At 40.5% G+C, this 21233-nt stretch overlaps 1 protein-coding gene across 1 annotated transcript in view; it reads right to left on the bottom strand.

Moving 5' to 3' along the window:
* LOC124796233 (molybdenum cofactor biosynthesis protein 1-like) overlaps positions 1 to 21233 on the bottom strand; it is a 55903-nt gene that overhangs the window by 34452 nt on the left and 218 nt on the right. The window contains exons 2-3 of the mRNA XM_047260323.1: positions 7737 to 7817; positions 3186 to 3401 (exon numbers count right to left, since the gene is read on the bottom strand). Coding sequence (XP_047116279.1) covers positions 3186 to 3401; positions 7737 to 7817 — 297 coding nt within the window. The remainder of the gene's footprint in view (positions 1 to 3185; positions 3402 to 7736; positions 7818 to 21233) is intronic.

Genomic DNA, 21233 nt, shown 5'->3' on the forward strand with positions numbered 1-21233 from the left:
GGAGTGGCCGTGCAGTTCTAGGCGCTACAGTCTGGAACCGAATGACCGCTACGTTCGCAGGTTCGAATCCTGCCTCGGGCATGGATGTGTGTGATGTCCTTAGGTTAGTTAGGTTTAATTAGTTCTAAGTTCTAGGCGACTGATGACCTCAGAAGTTAAGTCGCATAGTGCTCAGAGCCATTTGAACCTATTCCTGACGTGCTGTTGTTTGGAACAACAACTGACATGATCCAAAATATTACTTTCTTTTATTATAGCTTCACTTTTATTTTGTCTAATGATTACTAATTTCAGTATCAAATTCCATCATCAAGCCACTATATGATCAGAAAGCATAGTGTATCGTTAAAATATTGTTTAATAAACAGATTACCATTATATCATCATTCCTTAAAGTAATGTCCAAAGTGGAAGGCCAGATGATTAATTTTGAGTATATACAAAAGTCAGAGTACTGAACCGGATATGAAAGAAGGAAAACCAGAAGGGCAGTGAGACACGGGTGCCTTCTATCACCTTACTTCCTTAATATGTTCATCAAGGAAGTAATAACAACAACAAAGAAAAGATGACAAGAATCAAAAGGTAATTTCTGGAATACTCCAAGGAAATGCTATAGGACCATTACATTTACAATGTATATAAATGATCCAGTAGAAAGTGTCAGATGCTCCTTAATATTGTTCACAGGTACTACACTTGTCCATCAGAAAGTAGCAACAACAGAAGACAGTATCAATTTGCACAATGACCTGCAGAGGATTGGTGGATGATGCAGGCTCTGGCAGTTGAACCTGCACATAAATAAATGTAACATATTACACACACACACACACACACACACACACACACACACACACACACACAGGAAAAGAAATCCAATACTGTCAATACTGTACAACTACACTATTAATGACAAATTGCTGGAAACAGAATCTACCAAAAAATATCTAGAAGTAACTATCCAGTGCAACCTTAAAGAGGAATGACCACATAAAACAGCAATAGAAAAGCAGATGCCAGACTAAGATTCACAGGAAGAATCTTAAGTGAATGTAAATTACCTCTGTGTCCTTACGCAGTAGGACTGACAGAAGAGAAAAAGAAGATCCAATGAAGTGCGGAGTGTTTTGTCACAGGATCATTTAGTCGCTGTGACATCATTACAGATATGCTCAGCAACTCCAGTGGTAGATGCCATAAGAGAGCAGTTGTGCATCACGGAAAGATTTACTACCCAAATTTCGAGAGAGTAGTTTCCGAGAAGAGTCTGACAACATAATAGTTTCTCTCATATACAATTCACGAAATGATCACGAGAAGAAAATTTGAGAAGTTAAGAGATAATACAGAAGCGTACTGACAGTCATTCTTCCCAAGCACTGTTCACAAGTGGAACAAGGCAGAGGGGATCAGTTGGTGGCATGAGACGTACCCCCTGCCACACACAGTTAAGTGGTTTATGGAGCATGATGTCGATATGGAAACTTAATTGCATGCATATACGCTGAAGATTGACGACATCACAATAGTAAATCAGAGTAGGAACTAAATAAAATGTTTCAGGCCTTAAATCAAGAAGTGGTAAAACTAAAGCTAAAAATGAATACAAAGAAGACAAAAGTTATGGCTACAGACAAGAAAGGAGGTGGAGGTTAGACTGACACAAGAACAAGCAATGGGCAACTCAAGAAAGGAACTGAAATTCACTATCTCAGTAGCATTTTGCAAGAAAACAATCAATATTTCAAGGCATTCAAGAAAAGGAAAGCACAGGTGAAGAGTTCCTTCCAAAATAAGAAGAAGCTGCAACTGAATAAACATATCAGCTTCCACATTAAGAAAATATTTGTAAAGACCTTTGTGTGGAGTGTTCTGACACACAGATGCAAAATCTGTACATTAGAAAAGCCAAAGGAAGCTCACCTCAAACCTGCTGAAATGTGGTTCTGGAGGAGAAGTACAAGAACTAGCTGCATTGACAGAAAAATTAAAGGAAATAGGAGAGAAGAAAGAACCACTGAAAGTTATAGGCCAGGGCAAAGCAAAATACACTGGACACTTAACTGGAGACGATAATCTTTTAAAACACATTTCTGATGGCAAGATCGTAGGTAAGAAAACAAGGGGATGACTGAGAACATCCTACTTAAACAATATGATCAATGAATGGGATTTTCTTCACACATGGAGATGAAGACAACTGCTGAAGAGAGGAAGCTGTGGCTGCAGAGACAAGGTTTAACCTTTTGGGAGAGTAAGGACAAACTAATACAAAATATGAGTCTGCATGGTAGCTACATATGGAATAAATGACAACTTCTTGTGTGCAGTCATCAAGTCACTTACCCCTGTAGGTGTCTTATCTACTAAAAGTAAAGGTCACTGTTGTGCTTTCAATAGATGTGAACTGCACCCTGAAAATGGTATGTCTAGTTTGCAGTTGTACAGAAGCTTTTTATTTTGCAAAATGGTTCAAATGCCTCTAAGCAGTATGGGACTTAACGTCTGAGGTCATCAGTCCCCCAGACTTAGAACTACTTAAACCTAACTAACCTAAGGATATCCCTGCCTAAGGCAGGATTCGAACCCGCGACCGTCGCAGCAGCACGGTTCCAGACTGAAGTACCTAGAACCGCTTGGCCACAGTGGTCAGCTTTTATTTTGCAAAGAAATTTTTGATAATAAGATGAACTGATGCTGGTACTTGCTACTGAAACCAGTAGTACTTAGACACAACAAAAGTGTGACTACAGAATTAAGAATAATTTTTCCAAACAATCGAGTATTTTTTCAAAACAACACCACAATAGAGGAAACTTATTTTAAACTAAAGACACAAAAGAAAAAAAGAGAAACTGTAAAGATCTTGAGTCTCATAAGACTCTCTTGGGAGGAAAATATAAGATATTTAATTGGTAAACTTGCAAGGCATACTTTTTTATGTTGTATAAACTATGAAACTGTTATCATCGTCAGCTAAAATTTACTTCTTCTGTCTTAATATACCTTCCTTCACTTACAGCTGCAGTGTGGAGACAGGGGTGAGGGTAGGAGTGGGGATGGGGGTGAGGGTGAGGGCGTACTGCTTTAAAATGGTGATTCTTGTATTGATATTCTTAACAACAGATTTATATCTTTTGCTTATGAAAGTCTGCATGCGATGACAGCTGCACTAGTAATACCTTCACAGGGTCGTATTCAAGTTGCAAGGCTAGATCTATGCCAGCCATGACACGCTCCCAGCCTTTCCTCCTCGTGATCTGGTTGTAGCGTTGGGACTGCAGGGTGTCTAAGCTGATGTTCAGACCGTCAAGCCCTGCCCTCTGCAAGGCAACCAGCTGTCTTGTCAACATGAGGCCATCGGTTGTCATTAAGACACTTTCGAGATCTTTTATTTTCTTCAAGGCACCTGTGAAACAGCAAATTATTCTAAAGAAACTGAAACAAATAATTTGTAACATTGCTGCTGCATATGAAACAAACCTCCAGTTGATAAATTGAAAATACAAATTCCTTAAAAGTTAACTGTACATTTGCCCTAATTCAAAGAGATAAGAAGGGTTAATAAACTGAATTGAAGAATGCAAGTTAAGATAGCAATGAAAAAATAATTAGAGGCATGAGATCACCTACTGCAACAGGGAAATGGGAATCAATATGAACCATTACCCAGCTACTGTCAACTGATTCCATGTCTCCATGCACACTGTATAAACCACTGCGGGTTGTACGACAAAGTACATTGTTGTACCACACATTACGGTTTCTCCCCATTCAATGCTCATGTGGAGTGTGGGAAGAATGATTCTTTAAATGGTTCTGTGCATGCTGTAATTAATCTTGCCTTCATGGTCCCTATAGGAGTGATACATATGCGGTTATTGTATAATCCCTAAATACCTCACTTAATACAGGTTCCTGAAATTTCATAAGTTGGGTTTTGTCATATATTTGGCGTCTATCTTCACTTGTCTGGCATTTCCAATTTTTAGTAGCTTCTTGATGCTCTCCCATGCATCAAATAAATCTATGATCAATCATGCTACACTATTTTGTATACATTCAATGTCTGCCATTAGCCTTATTTGTTATGGGTCATACTTAAGCAATATTCTAGAATGGGCCACACAAGTATTTTGTAAGCAATGTCCTCTATAGACTGATTACATTTTCCAGTATCTTACCAATGAATTGAAGTCTGCATTCTGCTTTGCCTACAAGTGAGTCTATGTCACCATTTCATTTCATCCAGATATTTGTATGAGTTGACCAATTAAAACTGTGATTATTTGATAATGTAGTCATACAATACTGTCTTTTATTTGTTTTGTGATGTGCTCCAATTTACATTTCTGAAAACTTAAACTCAGTTGCCTATCTTTGGACCAATTTGAAATGTTATGATCTGACTCAAATTTGTGCAGATTTTTTTCAGGCAATAATTCATTATAGACAACTCTATCATCCAGGAAAAGTATGAGGCTCCTTATAATATCGTCTTCCAGAACATTAAGGTACAACATTAATGTAATGGTATAAATTACTATAACTGTATAAATAAGTTTATAAGTGTGTAAAATACATTGAACTATTTGTTACAACAAAACATTGTACTGGTATACTCAGCAAGATGTTAAATCAGCAGATAGCTACATTTTATGTTCAACATTTTGTGTACAGCATATATGCTGGAAAGGATTTATACCCAAATTAAATAAATCTGAAGAAATGGTAGGGTGTCTCTGGAAAAAAAAATCCATAAAAACTCATACAGTCCAATTTGCTATTATGTCACTGTTACTGAAATATAGTACAAAGTAACTGAATTCGATGAACATTCTCAGAGTGCAATATGCCTCAGAGTGAAATGCACAGTAATGTCAACATTATTTTTCAAGGCTATGTTTGTGAAAATGGATGAAAGCAAACCACACATTTTGTTCTCAATCTGCGAAAGCATTATGCACTGTGAAACACTGTACTGCTGTTCTACATAAAAGCTGTCTCATTGCCAACATCTTTCCCCTGCTGGCTGTTCTACACTTCTCATCACTGATTCAATATGTTGTAAGATATTTTATGCTGTATGACACCACAGTCCAATCTGGTTAGGATAGCATAAAAATAATATATGAATTTCAGTATTGAAACTGGAACAGCAGAACAGCTCTCATCACACTGGATATCAAATCGAGGTTGGATTACAGCCATGGGTACATCATTTCATGCTACTCAACTGTATGTCATATGTCAGAGTTCATCAACTGTAGTGGCTGGCGACTGGTGGCATAGCCATCTCTTGGCATCCAGTGAACAGACGTTCTCCACAGGTGACAGATTTGAAGAAAATGCTGGATACGGCAACAGTGGAACACTCTCTGTATCGAGGTAGCTCAGTACAGCTCAGGTGATGTGTAGTCTTGCATTATCTTGTTAAAAGATAACATCACGGAGCCCTTCAGAATAGGTCACAGCGATAGGCCTTAACAAAACACAAATGCAATGGCTGCTGTCCAAATTGCTGGCTATGTGAACCAGAGGTTGTGACATGTATACAGTTGCACCCCATACCATCACATCACATGCTGGACCCGCATGAGAATGACAGGTACAATCTGGCCAGGTCTGTTGGCATCAGAGCCTCCACACACGAGTACATCAATTGTGACGATGTTGCAGAACCGAGACTCATCTGATACGATGACACAGTGCCATTCCTGTGTCTGGCATTGTTGTCAGTTGCACCACTGTCAGTTCACCTCTCTCTAGAGCTGCATTAAGGGCTTGACAGTCTGTGCTGCTCCAGATGCCATCACATTGTCTGTGTGGATACTTGTCTCACTGTATACAAGCCCACTTCCTGACTAAATGTACACAACTTCACTGCAGGATCACGTATGCATGAGCGAACACTTGTCTGCCCTCTCAGGTGCTAGTTGGGTGGCACTACTGAGGCCCTGCAAGGCATTTAGCATGGCCCTCCTGAACCTACCAATTTTATGTTCGCACAAAATGAGATTCTGAGCAATGCAAGCAGCAATATAGTGAGACAATAAACCAGAGTCTCAGCAGACCATGAGCCTGCCACTGCCAAATCTGGAATGCTTATAAACATTTCTCCTTCTTCCATTATGCTTAACACGGTCTTCGTTTAACAACCAACACTGAAATAGAATTTCTGAATGAGAAACCTGCTCCATAAGCTTTTCTTGCATACAGAATATGCATGGGAGTGCTGAAAAGTAATGCCTCTGAACTTTTAGTCTGTTCTCAATATCGGTCGAGGTATGACACGTCACGCATATTACTTGGTCAACTTTCCCACTTCACTGACTCGTGGCACATCCCCCTCCCACAAACAGATGGAGTCACAATAGGCAGCCCACTCTGACCAGAGATAGTGAATATGTTTACGGTGCACTTCGAGGAAGAGGCCCTGATGTCATCCAAATGGAAATCCATCTTCTTCTTCTTCTTCTTCTGTTATGTGGATAACACACTTATCATCTGGCCTCATGGAAGAGACAAACTTCTTGACTTCTTTGTACATCTGAACTCCACACGCCACAAAATCAAATTCACTATGGAGACCAAAGAAGAAGGAAGACTACCATTCCTGGACATCATAGTCAGGAGAATAATGGACAGCACCCTGTGCCACAGCGTGTATCTGACTCTATAATACACATAAACTCAGTTCTCCCTATGGTACTGTGAATAATTTCAATAACAAAAAGTGAGATGAATGTTGCAGCATACATTTAATTTCCACTTTGGCTTTGCATTCAAGATCAGTCTTACCTGAGAGTGCAACATTACATCTTTGGTTAATTTAATTATATGCTCATTAGATTTTGGTTATAAGGCACGTTTTGCTGCCTAATGTTTCATCTCCAAATGCTGGAAACAATCCATGGAGGAAGAGGAGTATGTAAGACATTGGTGGACCAGGTTGGAAGAATCTGTGAATTTCAATACTCTGTAGAAGAGCTCAATCATTTGAAAATAACTTTCAGACCTTGTGGCTATTCTAACAGATATACATAATGCACTACATTCTAAAATATTTGCATCTTTCACTGAAAAACAAGCAACTAGAGGAAAAGTTCTCTTGCCATTTGTAAAAACAGTCGCAGATCGCGACCTCCGAGTGCTATGAAGAGAAGGTATTGACGCAGTGCTTAAACCAAACTGAAGACCACAACAGCAGCCATACTCAAGTAAATTGCTATGCAGTAATTTCAGTGAATTTGACAATGATGTGGCTGCTTTCATGGTGGCTCAGTCATATTGTGGGGTAGGGAATGCCAGTGACAGGGCTGGAATTGTAGGTGACAGATGGATTTTTGGCAAAGCCTTGTATCAATACCTCCCTAATTATTGAGCTGAAAAACTGTAAAAAACATTCATACAGCAAAATCACACAAAAAAATTTCCTATTTCTGCAGGTATTATGCCTTCTGTTTCTTTTTCATTACAAAAACATATTGATTCAAGTTTATAAAGTCACAACTATGTCACTGTGATTTGTGTAACACACATTCTGGAACATGTTCCAAGAATGTCATGAAACAGACAGCTTTAAATACTTACTCTAGCTCATCTTTCAAGACTTGCATGCCAACAACAACACCATCTATCCAATCTGTTTTTATTTCACTTTCATGTAAAGATTTCTCCACAAAGGATATCATCTGCCATGTAGGCAGTGCAAGAGGAAATTCCACACTCACATTTGGGTAATCAAGTGGATTCTGTGTCGTGTCAGAACCAAGTACAATCAACCCAATTTCATCTTTACCACTGGTAAATATCTGGAAACATATTAAATGGTAAAAATAAGTTTTGTTTATAACAAGTTGTATACCAATAAAAACATCACACACAGATACACTTTATAAAATTATTTAATTGGATAGATAAAAAATCTACTCACCAAGCAGTGGCAGAACACACACATAAAAGACTGTTGTGATAGGCAAGCGTTTGGAGCCAGTGACTCCTTCTTCAGGCTGAAGGGTTGCAGGGGAAGCAAGAAGGGTGAAGGAAAAGGACTGGAGAGGTCTAAGAAAAGGGGTAGATTTTGAGAAAGTTACCCACAACCGTGGGTCATGGGTGACTTACCGTACAGGATGAGAAGGAAAGACTAATTGTTGGGGACTGCATCGGGCAAGATTCGGAAACCTGAGAGCTTAAAGGTGGAAGACAGGGTAATATGCAAGACAGAGATTACTACTAAAACTGTACATTAGTTAATAAGAGTGAGAAGCTAAGTGTATTGTATGCAACAGCTGTGGGAGGGGGCAGTGAAAATAGATGGAAAAGACAATGAAAGATGTAGAAAGCTAAAACGGAGTGAAGCAAAGAGTAATTACAGTGAAGAAAAGCTGAGGCAGGAGAAATTAACGTAAATTAAGGCAAGATGGGTGGTGAGAACCAAGGACACGTTGTAGTGCTAGTTCCCACCTGCGGAGTTCTGAGAAACTGGTGTCTGGCGGAAGAATCCAGGTGGCATGTGTGGTGAAACAAGTGCCGAGGTCACGTATGCCATGTTGTAGAGCATGCTCTGCAACAGGATATTGCGAGTTTCCAGTATATACACTATGCCTATGCCCATTTATCCTAACTGATAATTTGGTGGTAGTCATGCAGATGTAGAAAGCTGAACAGTGTTTACATAATAGCTGGTATATGACATGTGTCGTTTCTATTTTTCGCCTGATCCGCAGTTCTGGGTGACTTTCCCAAAATCTACACCTTTTCCTGGAACTCTCCAGGCCTTTTCCTTTACCCTTCTTCCTTCCCCTTCAACGCTTCTGTCTGGAGGAGCCACAGGCTCCGAAAGCTTGCCAATCACAACAGTCTTTTATGTGTATGTTCTGCTGCCGCTTGGTGAGTAGATTTTTTATCTATTCAATTAAATAATTTTATCAATAATTTATTGTTTGTGTTGTTATAGTTACTCTTTATAACCTACTTAAAATACATCACGTACCCTCCTCTCCACAATTCTTCGAACACATAGTTTTGCCTTTTGTAAAAAATCACTGCGTTTCTGTATAACATACTTGGAGTCAAAGTGTCCAACATCTATTACAATTATAAACAGAAGAAAGAAAGTCATTGTATTTATTGGCAGTATTACGCAATCAAATATTTTGAAAGAGTTCCAGTGGTATAAATTTACAATATCTTACAAATAAATATATACGTTTATTCTTTAAATCAGTTCTTAGCAATAACATAATAGTATAAATTGCAGAATCAATATAGCCAATTTTAATGTAATGACTGCAATACAAATACAAAATGAAGCCATAGTGAATTATTACATTCCAAAAATAATAATTATTGTGTTCTTTCACCCCAAAATAATACTTTCATTAGGTAATATATACTTTTAATTTCAGAAATTTTTACAACAGCTCTGAATTTCACTGCTTCGACGAATTTATTACATGTGTCAATGAATGAGGGTTGATAACACTGCTTCAGTCATTCAATTGTTCGTCATGTGATATTCGCAATGTTCTTAATAACTTCTTATGTAAAGTTCTATCATCAAAAAGATAATCTACGTAAGTTTTAAAACTCACGAATCTTTAAACAACAACTTGAAAATGGGTATATCAATATTTTGTAGATTCTAGCATTGCTAGATTTACTTTTAAATTTTAAAGTATATGAGCAGATTGAGCGACTTTCCATCCAGAAAATTTGCTGTTGGCAAGACCTCACTACAAAGAAAAATGGTCTTTCCGGAGTCAAATGCTAAAAAATACATAAATACCAGCATTGTAAGTGATACAAACAGGTATTAAGCAACGGGCATAAATATCGTTCTGCTTGACAAGAAAAAAACTAGGTAGATGAAAGAGTAAACTGGGTGTTCACTTTTCAGATGAGATCATGTCCCCCATATGTGAAGAAAATAGCCAATATGTAAAGAGAATTACAGATAAAGAGTTTTCTAGAATGAGATTTTCATTCTGCAGCATAGTGTGCACTGATATGAAACTTCCTGGCAGATTAAAACTGTGTGCTGGACCAAGACTCAAACTTGGTGGTCGTAACCCCAGACCTGTGTTGCCGTTTTGGGAGGTAGATCTCGTATCTGGAAAGAGGAGATGGCAGTTAGGGTACTATGGGCGAGCAGCTGCCATCAATTTTTGATGGTGCAGACCCCACAATAGTGGAACTGCTGCCTAGTTCAAAGGCACCTGTTACCAGTCTTACCCCACAATAGTGTATCGAATCCAGACGTAATGTCGAAACTGATAAAAAGTCATATGAGAGATTCCTGTAATCTAGGTGTGACTGCACCAATGCTGCATACAGCCATATCAAAGTAGAGTGGACCACACCGCGGTCGGTATCGCTGAGGCATAGAAGAGCATTCGGGTGCGACCTACATGTCTGCTTTAGTTGACAAAGACGGGGAAGCCATGTCAACTAGGCATCAAAGACCGGTCCTAAAAAACACAATGACAGAAATGCATAACGTAGGTCATGGCAGCCAAAAAATGGATGCTATGAGTGAAAGCCCAGGATTGTGCTTGGTGTATTGCTCCCTGCATTCTGCCTCCAGCAATAGCCGTCGCGGACGAACAAAAAAGATAGGGACACCATATGTCATGCAGCTGCCGCCAGATCATTGATAACCACAAAAAGGAGAGTGACACTCAAAACAGAACCTTGTGCAAGCCCCTTCTCCTGCAGGGGGGGATGCTACAGGAGGCACCAACCTGTACCTAAAAAGTGTGACATGGAAGAAAGTTCTGGATCAAAATCAGGAGTGGGCCATGGAGGCCCCACTCCTTTAAGGTGGCAAGGACGTTATGGCACCATGTGGTATCATGAGATATATACGCAGATCAATGGAAACTGCAACAAGGAACTGATGTTGAGCAAAAGCTGTTCAGATAGCACACTTCAAGTGGACTAAATTATCTTCAGTAGAGCGCCCTTGGCGAAAAGCACCCTGGATCGAAGCCAAAGATCCGGGGATTCAAGGACACAATACAGCCTTTGACAAACCATATGTTCAAGTAACTTGCAGGACACTGAGTAAACAATCTGGACGACAGCTGTCCGTTTGAAGAGGCAATTTATCTGATTTCAAAATTGGAATAACGGCGTTTTCTCGCTACTGGGAAGAGAATTCTGCATTGCACCAGGGATGGTTAAAGAAAGGCCAGGTACACTGCTGGAAAAATTTGCAACACCAAAAAATAATTAATGTAGAGTAATGAAATACCAGGAATATATTTGTTGAGACAACGTATGTAAAGTGATTAATGTTGCAGGATCAGAGATCAATGTGAGTGTGAGATAAGCCACTGCAAATGTAAATGTAAATGCTGGTACGCTGTTGTACACGTGTCATGTGTCAGTTTGTGGGATGGAGTTCCATGCCTGTTGCACTTGGTTGGCCAATATAAGGACAGTTAATGATGTTTGTGGATGGGTTGAAGCTGTCATCAGATGATGTCCAATATGTGCTCGATTGGAGGTAGAGCTGGTTATCGAGCAAGCCAAGGCAATATGTTGACACAGTATAGCATGTTGGCTTACAACAGCAGTATGTGAGCAAGTGTTATCCTGTAGGAAAACACCTTCTGGAATGCTGTTTGTGAATGGCAGCACAACAGGTCAAATAACCAGACGGACATACAAATTTGCAGTCAGCGTTCGCGGGATTCAGACAGACAGTTTTGTCAGTGGAAAAGCGAAAGCCATTGTCGATGCTCCAGGAGTAAAGACAATCAAGACATTGCTGAAGATGCCACTAAGTGAGACAGGTTCATAGAGAACTGCAATAGAAGGCAAAATCGTCAAAAAAAAAAGGGAGCCGGAGATGCCCAGTGGGAGACAGCCCATTATAGGGTTAATGGCGATAGCAAAGAGAATGACACTCAGAATGGAACCCTGAGACACACCATTTTCCTGGATAAAGGTGTCCGACAAGGCAGACCCTTCATGCACCTCAAAAACTCGGTCTTTTAAAAATGTCTGAAGGAAACAGGGGTAGGTGGCCACGGAAGCCCCACATGTGAAGAGTATGGAGGGTACTAGCTCTCTAGCAGGTGTCATAGGCCTTCTCCAAATCGAAAAACACGGCGACAGTCTGGGATTTCTGCAGAAAACCATTCTTGACATGGGTGGGCAAAATAATGAGACGGTCAACTGCAGAATGCCGTGTTGAAAGCCACACTGTGCATCCATCAAAAATTGTGAGACTCGAGCCACCATATCATCCGGGCATGAATCATATGTCCCATCACCTTGCGAACACACTGGTAAGAGAGATGGAGTGGTAGCTAGAAGGAAGAGTGAGTGAGTGTGTGTGTGTGTGTGTGTGTGTGTGTGTGTGTGTGTGTGTGTGTGTTTGTGTGTGTGTGTGTGTGTGTGTGTGTGTGTGGGTGTCAGAGAGAGAGAGAGAGAGAGAGAGAGAGAGAGAGAGCTAATTTCGGCAAGAGCTCGATTTCCATCAATAAACTGAGTTGAAGTCTGCTGTTGTGGTCTTCATCCAACTACTGCTTTGGTGCATCTCACCAGCCTATTCCAGCCTTTGTAAGCCTCTTCATCTCTGCATAGTATTTCAACCTAAATCCACTTAGAATGGTGAACCACCATTCAGAGAATAACTTTTTAACAACACAGTTTGACTTCTGTAAAGGCTTCTATACTGAGAATCCAACATAATATCTCACAAATTCAATTCCAGTAGAATTAAATAGTGGAAATTATCCCCTCTGTCATCTTGCCAAAGCCTTTGACTGTTTAGATTAAAAAATTCTGTGAGGGGGAGCTAAAATAGTATGGCATTAAAAGTCTTCCCCTTGCATGGATTGAGTTGTACTTTAACTACAGAAAATGGAAGGTCACATTAACAAATGATAAGACAGGAATAAGATTAAACTCAAAAAGGGAGAACATAAAATATGGTGTGGCACACAGTGTTTGCTGCCAAGTCCACAAAAATGATTTACTTGGGGCACTGGAGGGCTTTGGAAAAACTCTAATGTTTTGCAGTGTCACAAACTTATTGATGCAAGATCTAAACTCATCCATACCAGAAACATCCAGGAGAATAACAGAACAGGCTTGTACTGATCCACAGGTACCAGCTTAATGCCTAAAAACTTGTATTGTGCAGTTCTAAAGAAATAAAAGTGACTTACAGATACGAATATCAAAAGTAGGGATAAATGGGCAATTAGGCTCCCGTGTTCTAAGTTCCTGGGTATGCAGATACCACTCACGTGTGAGACCAGCATGTGAGTCAGCTAACCGAGATGCTCAGTTCCGCCCATTTTGTGCTTAGAAATCTCTTACTGTATCAAACTGGACAAAGGATTGCTAACACACTTTCACTCAGTTTACTCATATGGCATAATCTTCTGAGGTACTTCAGCTAAGCGGAAAAAAATATTTATTCTACATGTTGAAAAAGCTTCTTCAGGGACCCATGGATTCTCACACTTACATGCCTATAGAAGTTATATTCCCTAATGGTATTTGTGATTAATAACAAGAGTTAGTTTAAGATGAACTCAGCAATTCGGAACTGCAATACTAGAAGCAAAAATAATTTCCATATATAAAAACCTAAAATCAGGGTTGCCACAAGTTTCTCCAAGTGAAATTATCTGATATTTCTCTGATTCCACAGACACGTTTTAGAATTTTCCCCCACAAATTTTGAGGTCTCAAGGGCTTTGTATTTCTCCCCCATTTTGTTTTAGGGCGCAAAAACACCTAGGGTCATATGTGTCCATGCCAAAACTGTGAAACACAAAGATGAAGAGAGGAGTTAAAAATGATTACATGTCAACGTTTAATGACAGAAGAGAGGACAGCTACAAACAGGGACGTGGAGAAAGGTCTATGAAGTACGCAATAGGGAAATGGAGGCCCAGAACTAAAAATTAAATGGCCTTCACCATATTGCTACAACTGATAAAAAGTAAAACACGGTCGACAGCCCACGCATTGTTCACTAAAACGGCCAATAACTCAGATGGCAAACCCAAACGGGAATGTAAACAGTAAAAAAAAAAAAAGGGCATCCCCTCAGGAAACGGCAGACAGTTAAAAGTTGGGTGCAATGTGCACAAAGTAGTAGGGGAGCACCACTTAACAAATGGTGATGACTAAAAAGGCATTGCCCAATATGCAACCTAGTTAAAATGACCTCCTCGCCACAGGAGGACTGAGAGGTGGTTTTCCAAGCCACTGGGAGAGGCTTAATAACCCAGAGCTTATTCCTATGAATGGAGGACCAGTGGCGATGCCAAAGTGACATCACCTCCTGACAGAAAGCAACAAGAGATCATCAGAGGGAATGCAAGAATTATTGGGCTGAAGTACGAGGAATGCAGCTTTGGCAGCAGTGTCAGCAACCTCTTGGACTGATATGACCTGGAACCCACATAAACATCACAGTGGCTCCATAAAAAGTGAGCAAATGGAAGCTTTCCTGGAACCGGTGCACTAAGGGATGGACAGTCTACAGTGCACAGAGGCTTTGAAGGGTGCCGAGAGAGTCTGAGCAGTGACACAGTTGAAAAGAGTATGTCACCAGATGTACTCCATGATCTGATACAGGGTGAAGAGCTCTGCTGTAAATACTGAGCAATGTGCTGGAAGTCAGTACCAAAAAATGTTGGTTGACGTTGAAGGCACACCCGACACCATGGTCAGTCCAAGAGCCACCAGTGTACACAAAGATACTATTGCAAAATTCCATGCATAGGTCATGAAACTGAAGGCAATAGACCGAGCCTGGTGCAGTGTCTTTAGAAAGTGAATGAAGGTCAAGGTGAAGATGGGCTGCCGCACGAAGCCAAGATTGTGAAGGGTACACACCCATCGAAAAAGCTGCAGGGAGCATGAAGTGGGAGGACCAAGATAGTTTTGTATAAAGCAGGAGCCTCAGGAATTTTGTAGTGTCAATGAATGGAAGAGCAACAGGCCCAAGATGTAAAAATAGTGGGAGAAACCAGCTGTGCTGCCAGAAATTCATACAAATGTTTTTGTCAGTAGAAAAACGAAAGCCACTGTTGATGCTCCGTGAGTAAAGACGATCGAGACATTGCTGAAGACACCACTCAATGAGACAGGTTCATGGAGAGCAGCAGTAGATAGCAAAATTGTCAACAAAAAGAGAGCTGGAGATGCCCGGCAGGAGACAGGCCATTGTAGGGATAATGGCGACAGCAAAGACGACGACACTCAGGACAGATCCCTGAGGTACACCATTTTCCTGGATAAAGGTGTCCGAGGAGGCAGACCCCATACGTACTTCGAAAACTCGTCTTTTAAAAATTCCTCAAGGAGATGGGGCTGTTGGCCCCATGTGTAGAGAGTACAAATGATACTAGTCCTCCAACAAATGTTGTAGGCTTTCTCCAAATTGAAAAACACAGCCAGTCTGGGATTTCCACAGAAAACCATTCATCACATGGGTAAACAAAGTAGGTGATAGCCAGAAGGAAGTTGTTTGTCCTTACTGGGCTTAGGTGTGGGTATGACAGTGGCTTCACGACAGTGGCAGGAAAACATGCCATCTGCCCAGGTCCGGTTGTATGTATTAAGCAAAAAGTGCTTGCCCACATGAGAAATGTGCTGCAACATTTGAAAGTTAACAGTGTCTGGTCCAGGGAAGAGGATTGAGATGAAGTGAGAGCGTGACCTAGCTTCCTCATAGTGAAGGCAGCACAGTAACACTCACGATTCTGAGAAATCCAGCTCTTGCCGAAATTAGCTCTCTCTCTCTCTCTCTCTCTCTCTCTCTCTCTCTCTCTCTCTGACACCCACACACACACACACACACACACACAAAAACACACACACACACACACACGCACACACACACACACACACACACACACTCTTCCTTTTAGCTACCACTCCATCTCTCTTACCAAGGTGTTCGCAAGGTGATGGGACATATGATTCATGCCCGGATGATATGGTGGCTCGAGTCTCACAATTTTTGATGGATGCACAGCGTGGCTTTCAACACGGCATTCTGCAGTTGACCGTCTCATTATTTTGCCCACCCATGTCAAGAATGATTTTCTGCAGAAATCCCAGACTGTCGCCGTGTTTTTCGATTTGGAGAAGGCCTATGATACCTGCTAGAGAGCTAGTACCCTCCATACTCTTCACATGTGGGGCTTCCGTAGCCACCTACCCTGTTTCCTTCAGACATTTTTAAAAGACCGAGTTTTCGAGGTGCATGAAGGGTCTGCCTTGTCGGACACCTTTATCCAGGAAAATAGTGTGTCTCAGGGTTCCATTCTGAGTGTCATTCTCTTTGATATCGCCATTAACCCTATAATGGCCTGTCTCCCACTGGGCATCTCCGGCTCCCTTTTTTTTGACGATTTTGCCTTCTATTCCAGTTCTCTATGAACCTGTCTCACTTAGTGGCATCTTCAGCAATGTCTTGATTGTCTTTACTCCTGGAGCATCGACAATGGCTTTCACTTTTCCACTGACAAAACTGTCTGTCTGAATCCCACGAACGCTGACTGCAAATTTGTATGTCCGTCTGGTTATTTGACCTGTTGTGCTGCCATTCACAAACATCATTCCAGGAGGTGTTTTCCTACAGGATAACACTTGCTCACATACTGCTGTTGTAAGCCAACATGCTATACTGTGTCAACATATTGCCTTGGCTTGCTCGATAACCAGCTCTACCTCCAATCGAGCACATATTGGACATCATCTGATGACAGCTTCAACCCATCCACAAACATCATTAACTGTCCTTATATTGGCCAACCAAGTGCAACAGGCATGGAACTCCATCCCACAAACTGACACATGACACGTGTACAACAGCGTACCAGCATTTACATTTACATTTGCAGTGGCTTATCTCACACTCACATTGATCTCTGATCCTGCAACATTAATCACTTTACATACGTTGTCTCAACAAATATATTCCTGGTATTTCATTACTCTACATTAATTATTTTTTGGTGTTGCAAATTTTTCCAGCAGTGTACCTGGCCTTTCTTTAACCATCCCTGGTGCAATGCAGAATTCTCTTCCCAGTAGCGAGAAAATGCCGTTATTCCAATTTTGAAATCAGATAAATTGCCTCTTCAAACGGACAGCTGTCGTCCAGATTGTTTACTCAGTGTCCTGCAAGTTACTTGAACATGTGATTAGTCGAAGGCTGTATTGTGTCCTTGAATCCCCGGATCTTTGGCTTCGATCCAGGGTGCTTTTCGCCAAGGGCGCTCTACTGAAGATAATTTAGTCCACTTGAAGTGTGCTATCTGAACAGCTTTTGCTCAACATCAGTTCCTTGTTGCAGTTTTCATTGATCTGCGTATATATCTTATGATACCACATGGTGCCATAACGTCCTTGCCACCTTAAAGGAGTGGGGCCTCCATGGCCCACTCCTGATTTTTATCCAGAACTTTCTTCCATGTCACACTTTTTGGGTACAGGTTGGTGCCTCCTGTAGCATCCCCCCCTGCACGAGAAGGGGCTTGCACAAGGTTCTGTTTTGAGTGTCACTCTCCTTTTTGTGGCTATCAATGATCTGGCAGCAGCTGCATGACATATGGTGTCCCCATCTTTTTTGTTCGTCCGCGATGGCTATTGCTGGAGGCAGAATGCAGGGAGCAATACACCAAGCACAATCCTGGGCTTTCACTCATAGCATCCATTTTTTGGCTGCCATGACCTACGTTATGCATTTCTGTCATTGTGTTTTTTAGGACCGGTCTTTGATGCCTAGTTGACATGGCTTCCTCGTCTTTGTCAACTAAAGCAGACATGTAGGTCGCACCCGAATGCTCTTCTATGCCTCAGCGACACCGACCGCGGTGTGGTCCACTCTACTTTGATATGGCTGTATGCAGCATTGGTGCAGTCACACCTAGATTACAGGAATCTCTCATATGACTTTTTATCAGCTTCGACATTACGTCTGGATTCGATACACTATTGTGGGGTAAGACTGGTAACAGGTGCCTTTGGACTAGGCAGCAGTTCCACTATTGTGGGTTCTGCACCATCAAAAATTGATGGCAGCTGCTCGCCCATAGTACCCTAACTGTCATCTCCTCTTTCCAGATACGAGATCTACCTCCCAAAACGGCAACACAGGTCTGGGGTTACGATCACCAAGTTTGAGTCTTGGTCCAGCACACAGTTTTAATCTGCCAGGAAGTTTCATATCAGTGCCCACTATGCTGCAGAATGAAAATCTCATTCTAGAAAACTCTTTATCTGTAATTCTCTTTACATATTGGCTATTTTCTTCACATATGGGGGACATGGTCTCATCTGAAAACCTTTGCAATTTGGGGGAGTTTATGTTCAAACCTTGCACCCAATTTACTCTTTCATCTACCTACTTTTTTTCTCGTCAAGCAGAACGATATTTATGCCCGTTGCTTAATACCTGGTTGTATCACTTACAATTTATGAATTCTTTTTGCATTTGACTCCGGAAAGACCATTTTTCTTTGTAGTGAGGCCTTGCCAACAGCAAATTTTCTGGATGGAAAGTCGCTCAATCTGCTCATATACTTTAAAATTTAAAAGTAAATCTAGCAATGCTAGAATGTATACAAAATACTGATATACCCATTTTCAAGTTGTTGTTTAAAGATTCGCGACTTCTAAAACTTACGTAGATTATCTTTTTGATGATGGAACTTTACATAAGAAGTTATTAAGAACATTGCGAATATCACATGACGAACAATTGAATGACTAAAGCAGTGTTATCAACCGTCATTCATTGACACATGTAATAAATTCATCGAGACAGTGAAGTCCAGAGCTGTTGTAAAAATTTCTGAAATTAAAAGTATATATTACCTAATGAAAGTATTATTTTGGGGTGAAAGAACACAATAATTATTATTTTTGGAATGTAATACTTCACTATGGCTTCATTTTAATTCTAATAAGTTTCACACTGTAATGAAACATTGTCTAAATGCCTCTCTCTCTCTCTCTCTCTCTCTTTCTCTCTTTCTCTCATTTGTTATAACTTACCGCTGTTATTTTGTATTTGTATTGCAGTCATTACATTAAAATTGGCTATATTGATTCTGCAATTTATACTATTATGTTATTGCTAAGAACTGATTTAAAGAATAAACGCATATATTTATTTGTAAGATATTGTAAATTTATACCACTGGAACTCTTTCAAAATATTTGATTGCGTAATACTGCCAATAAATACAATGACTTTCTTTCTTCTGTTTATAATTGTAATAGATGTTGGACACTTTGACTCCAAGTATGTTATACAGAAACGCAGTGATTTTTTACAAAAGGCAAAACTATGTGTTCGACGAATTGTGGAGAGGAGGGTACGTGATGTATTTTAAGTAGGTTATAAAGAGTAACTATAACAACATAAACAATAAATTATTGATAAAATTATTTAATTGAATAGATAAAAAATCTACTCACCAAGCGGCAGCAGAACATACACATAAAAGACTGTTGTGATTGGCAAGCTTTCGGAGCCTGTGGCTCCTCCAGACAGAAGCGTTGAAGGGGAAGGAAGAAGGGTAAAGGAAAAGGCCTGGAGAGTTCCAGGAAAAGGTGTAGATTTTGGGAAAGTCACCCAGAACTGCGGATCAGGCGAAAAATAGAAACGACACACGTCATATACCAGCTATTATGTAAACACTGTTCAGCTTTCTACATCTGCATGACTACCACCAAATTATCAGTTAGGATAAATGGGCATAGGCATAGTGTATATACTGGAAACTCGCAATATCCTGTTGCAGAGCATGCTCTACAACATGGCATACGTGACCTCGGCTCTTGTTTCACCACACATGCCACCTGGATTCTTCCACCAGACACCAGTTTCTCAGAACTCCGCAGGTGGGAACTAGCACTACAACGTGTCCTTGGTTCTCACCACCCACCTTGCCTTAATTCACATTAATTTCTCCTGTCTCAGCTTTTCTTCACTGTAATTACTCTTTGCTTCACTCCGTTTTAGCTTTCTACATCTTTCATTGTCTTTTCCATCTATTTTCACTGCCCCCTCCCACAGCTGTTGCATACAATACACTTAGCTTCTCACTCTTATTAACTCATGTACAGTTTTAGTAGTAATCTCTGTCTTGCATATTACTCTGTCTTCCACCTTTAAGCTCTCAGGTTTCCGAATCTTGCCCGATGCAGTCCCCAACAATTAGTCTTTCCTTCTCATCCTGTACGGTAAGTCACCCATGACCCACGGTTGTGGGTAACATTCTCAAAATCTACCCCTTTTCTTAGACCTCTCCAGTCCTTTTCCTTCACCCTTCTTGCTTCCCCTGCAACCCTTCAGCCTGAAGGAGGAGTCACTGGCTCCAAACGCTTGCCTTCACAACAGTCTTTTATGTGTGTGTTCTGCCACTGCTTGGTGAGTAGATTTTTTATCTATCCAATTAAATAATTTTATAAAGAGTATCTGTGTGTGATATTTTTATTGGTATACAACTTGTTATAAACAAAACTTATTTTTACCATTTAATATGTTTCCAGATATTTACCAGTGGTAAAGATGAAATTGGGTTGATTGTACTTGGTTCTGACAAGACACAGAATCCCCTTGATTACCCAAATGTGAGTGTGGAATTTCCTCTTGCACTGCCTACATGGCAGATGATATCCTTCGTGGAGAAATCTTTACATGAAAGTGAAATAAAAACAGATTGGATAGATGATGTTGTTGTTGGCATGCAAGTCTTGGAAGATGAGCTAGAGTAACTATTTAAAGCTGTCTGTTTCATGACATTCCTGGAACATGTTCCAGAATGTGTGTTACACAAATCACAGTGATATAGTTGTGACTTTATAAACTTGAATCAATATGTTTTTGTAATGAAAAAGAAACAGAAGGCACAATACCTGCAGAAATAGGAAATTTTTTTGTGTGATTTTGCTGTATGAATGTTTTTTACAGTTTTTCAGCTCAATAATTAAGGAGGTATTGATACAAGGCTTTGCCAAAAATCCATCTGTCACCTACAAATCCAGCCCTGTCACTGGCATTCCCTACCCCACAATATGACTGAGCCACCATGAAAGCAGCCACATCATTGTCAAATTCACTGAAACTACTGCATAGCAATTTACTTGAGTATGGCTGCTGTTGTGGTCTTCAGTTTGGTTTAAGCACTGCGTCAATACCTTCTCTTCATAGCACTCGGAGGTCGCGATCTGCG

The sequence above is a fragment of the Schistocerca piceifrons genome, chromosome 4, assembly GCF_021461385.2.
Source record: "Schistocerca piceifrons isolate TAMUIC-IGC-003096 chromosome 4, iqSchPice1.1, whole genome shotgun sequence".
NCBI lineage: Eukaryota > Metazoa > Arthropoda > Insecta > Orthoptera > Acrididae > Schistocerca > Schistocerca piceifrons.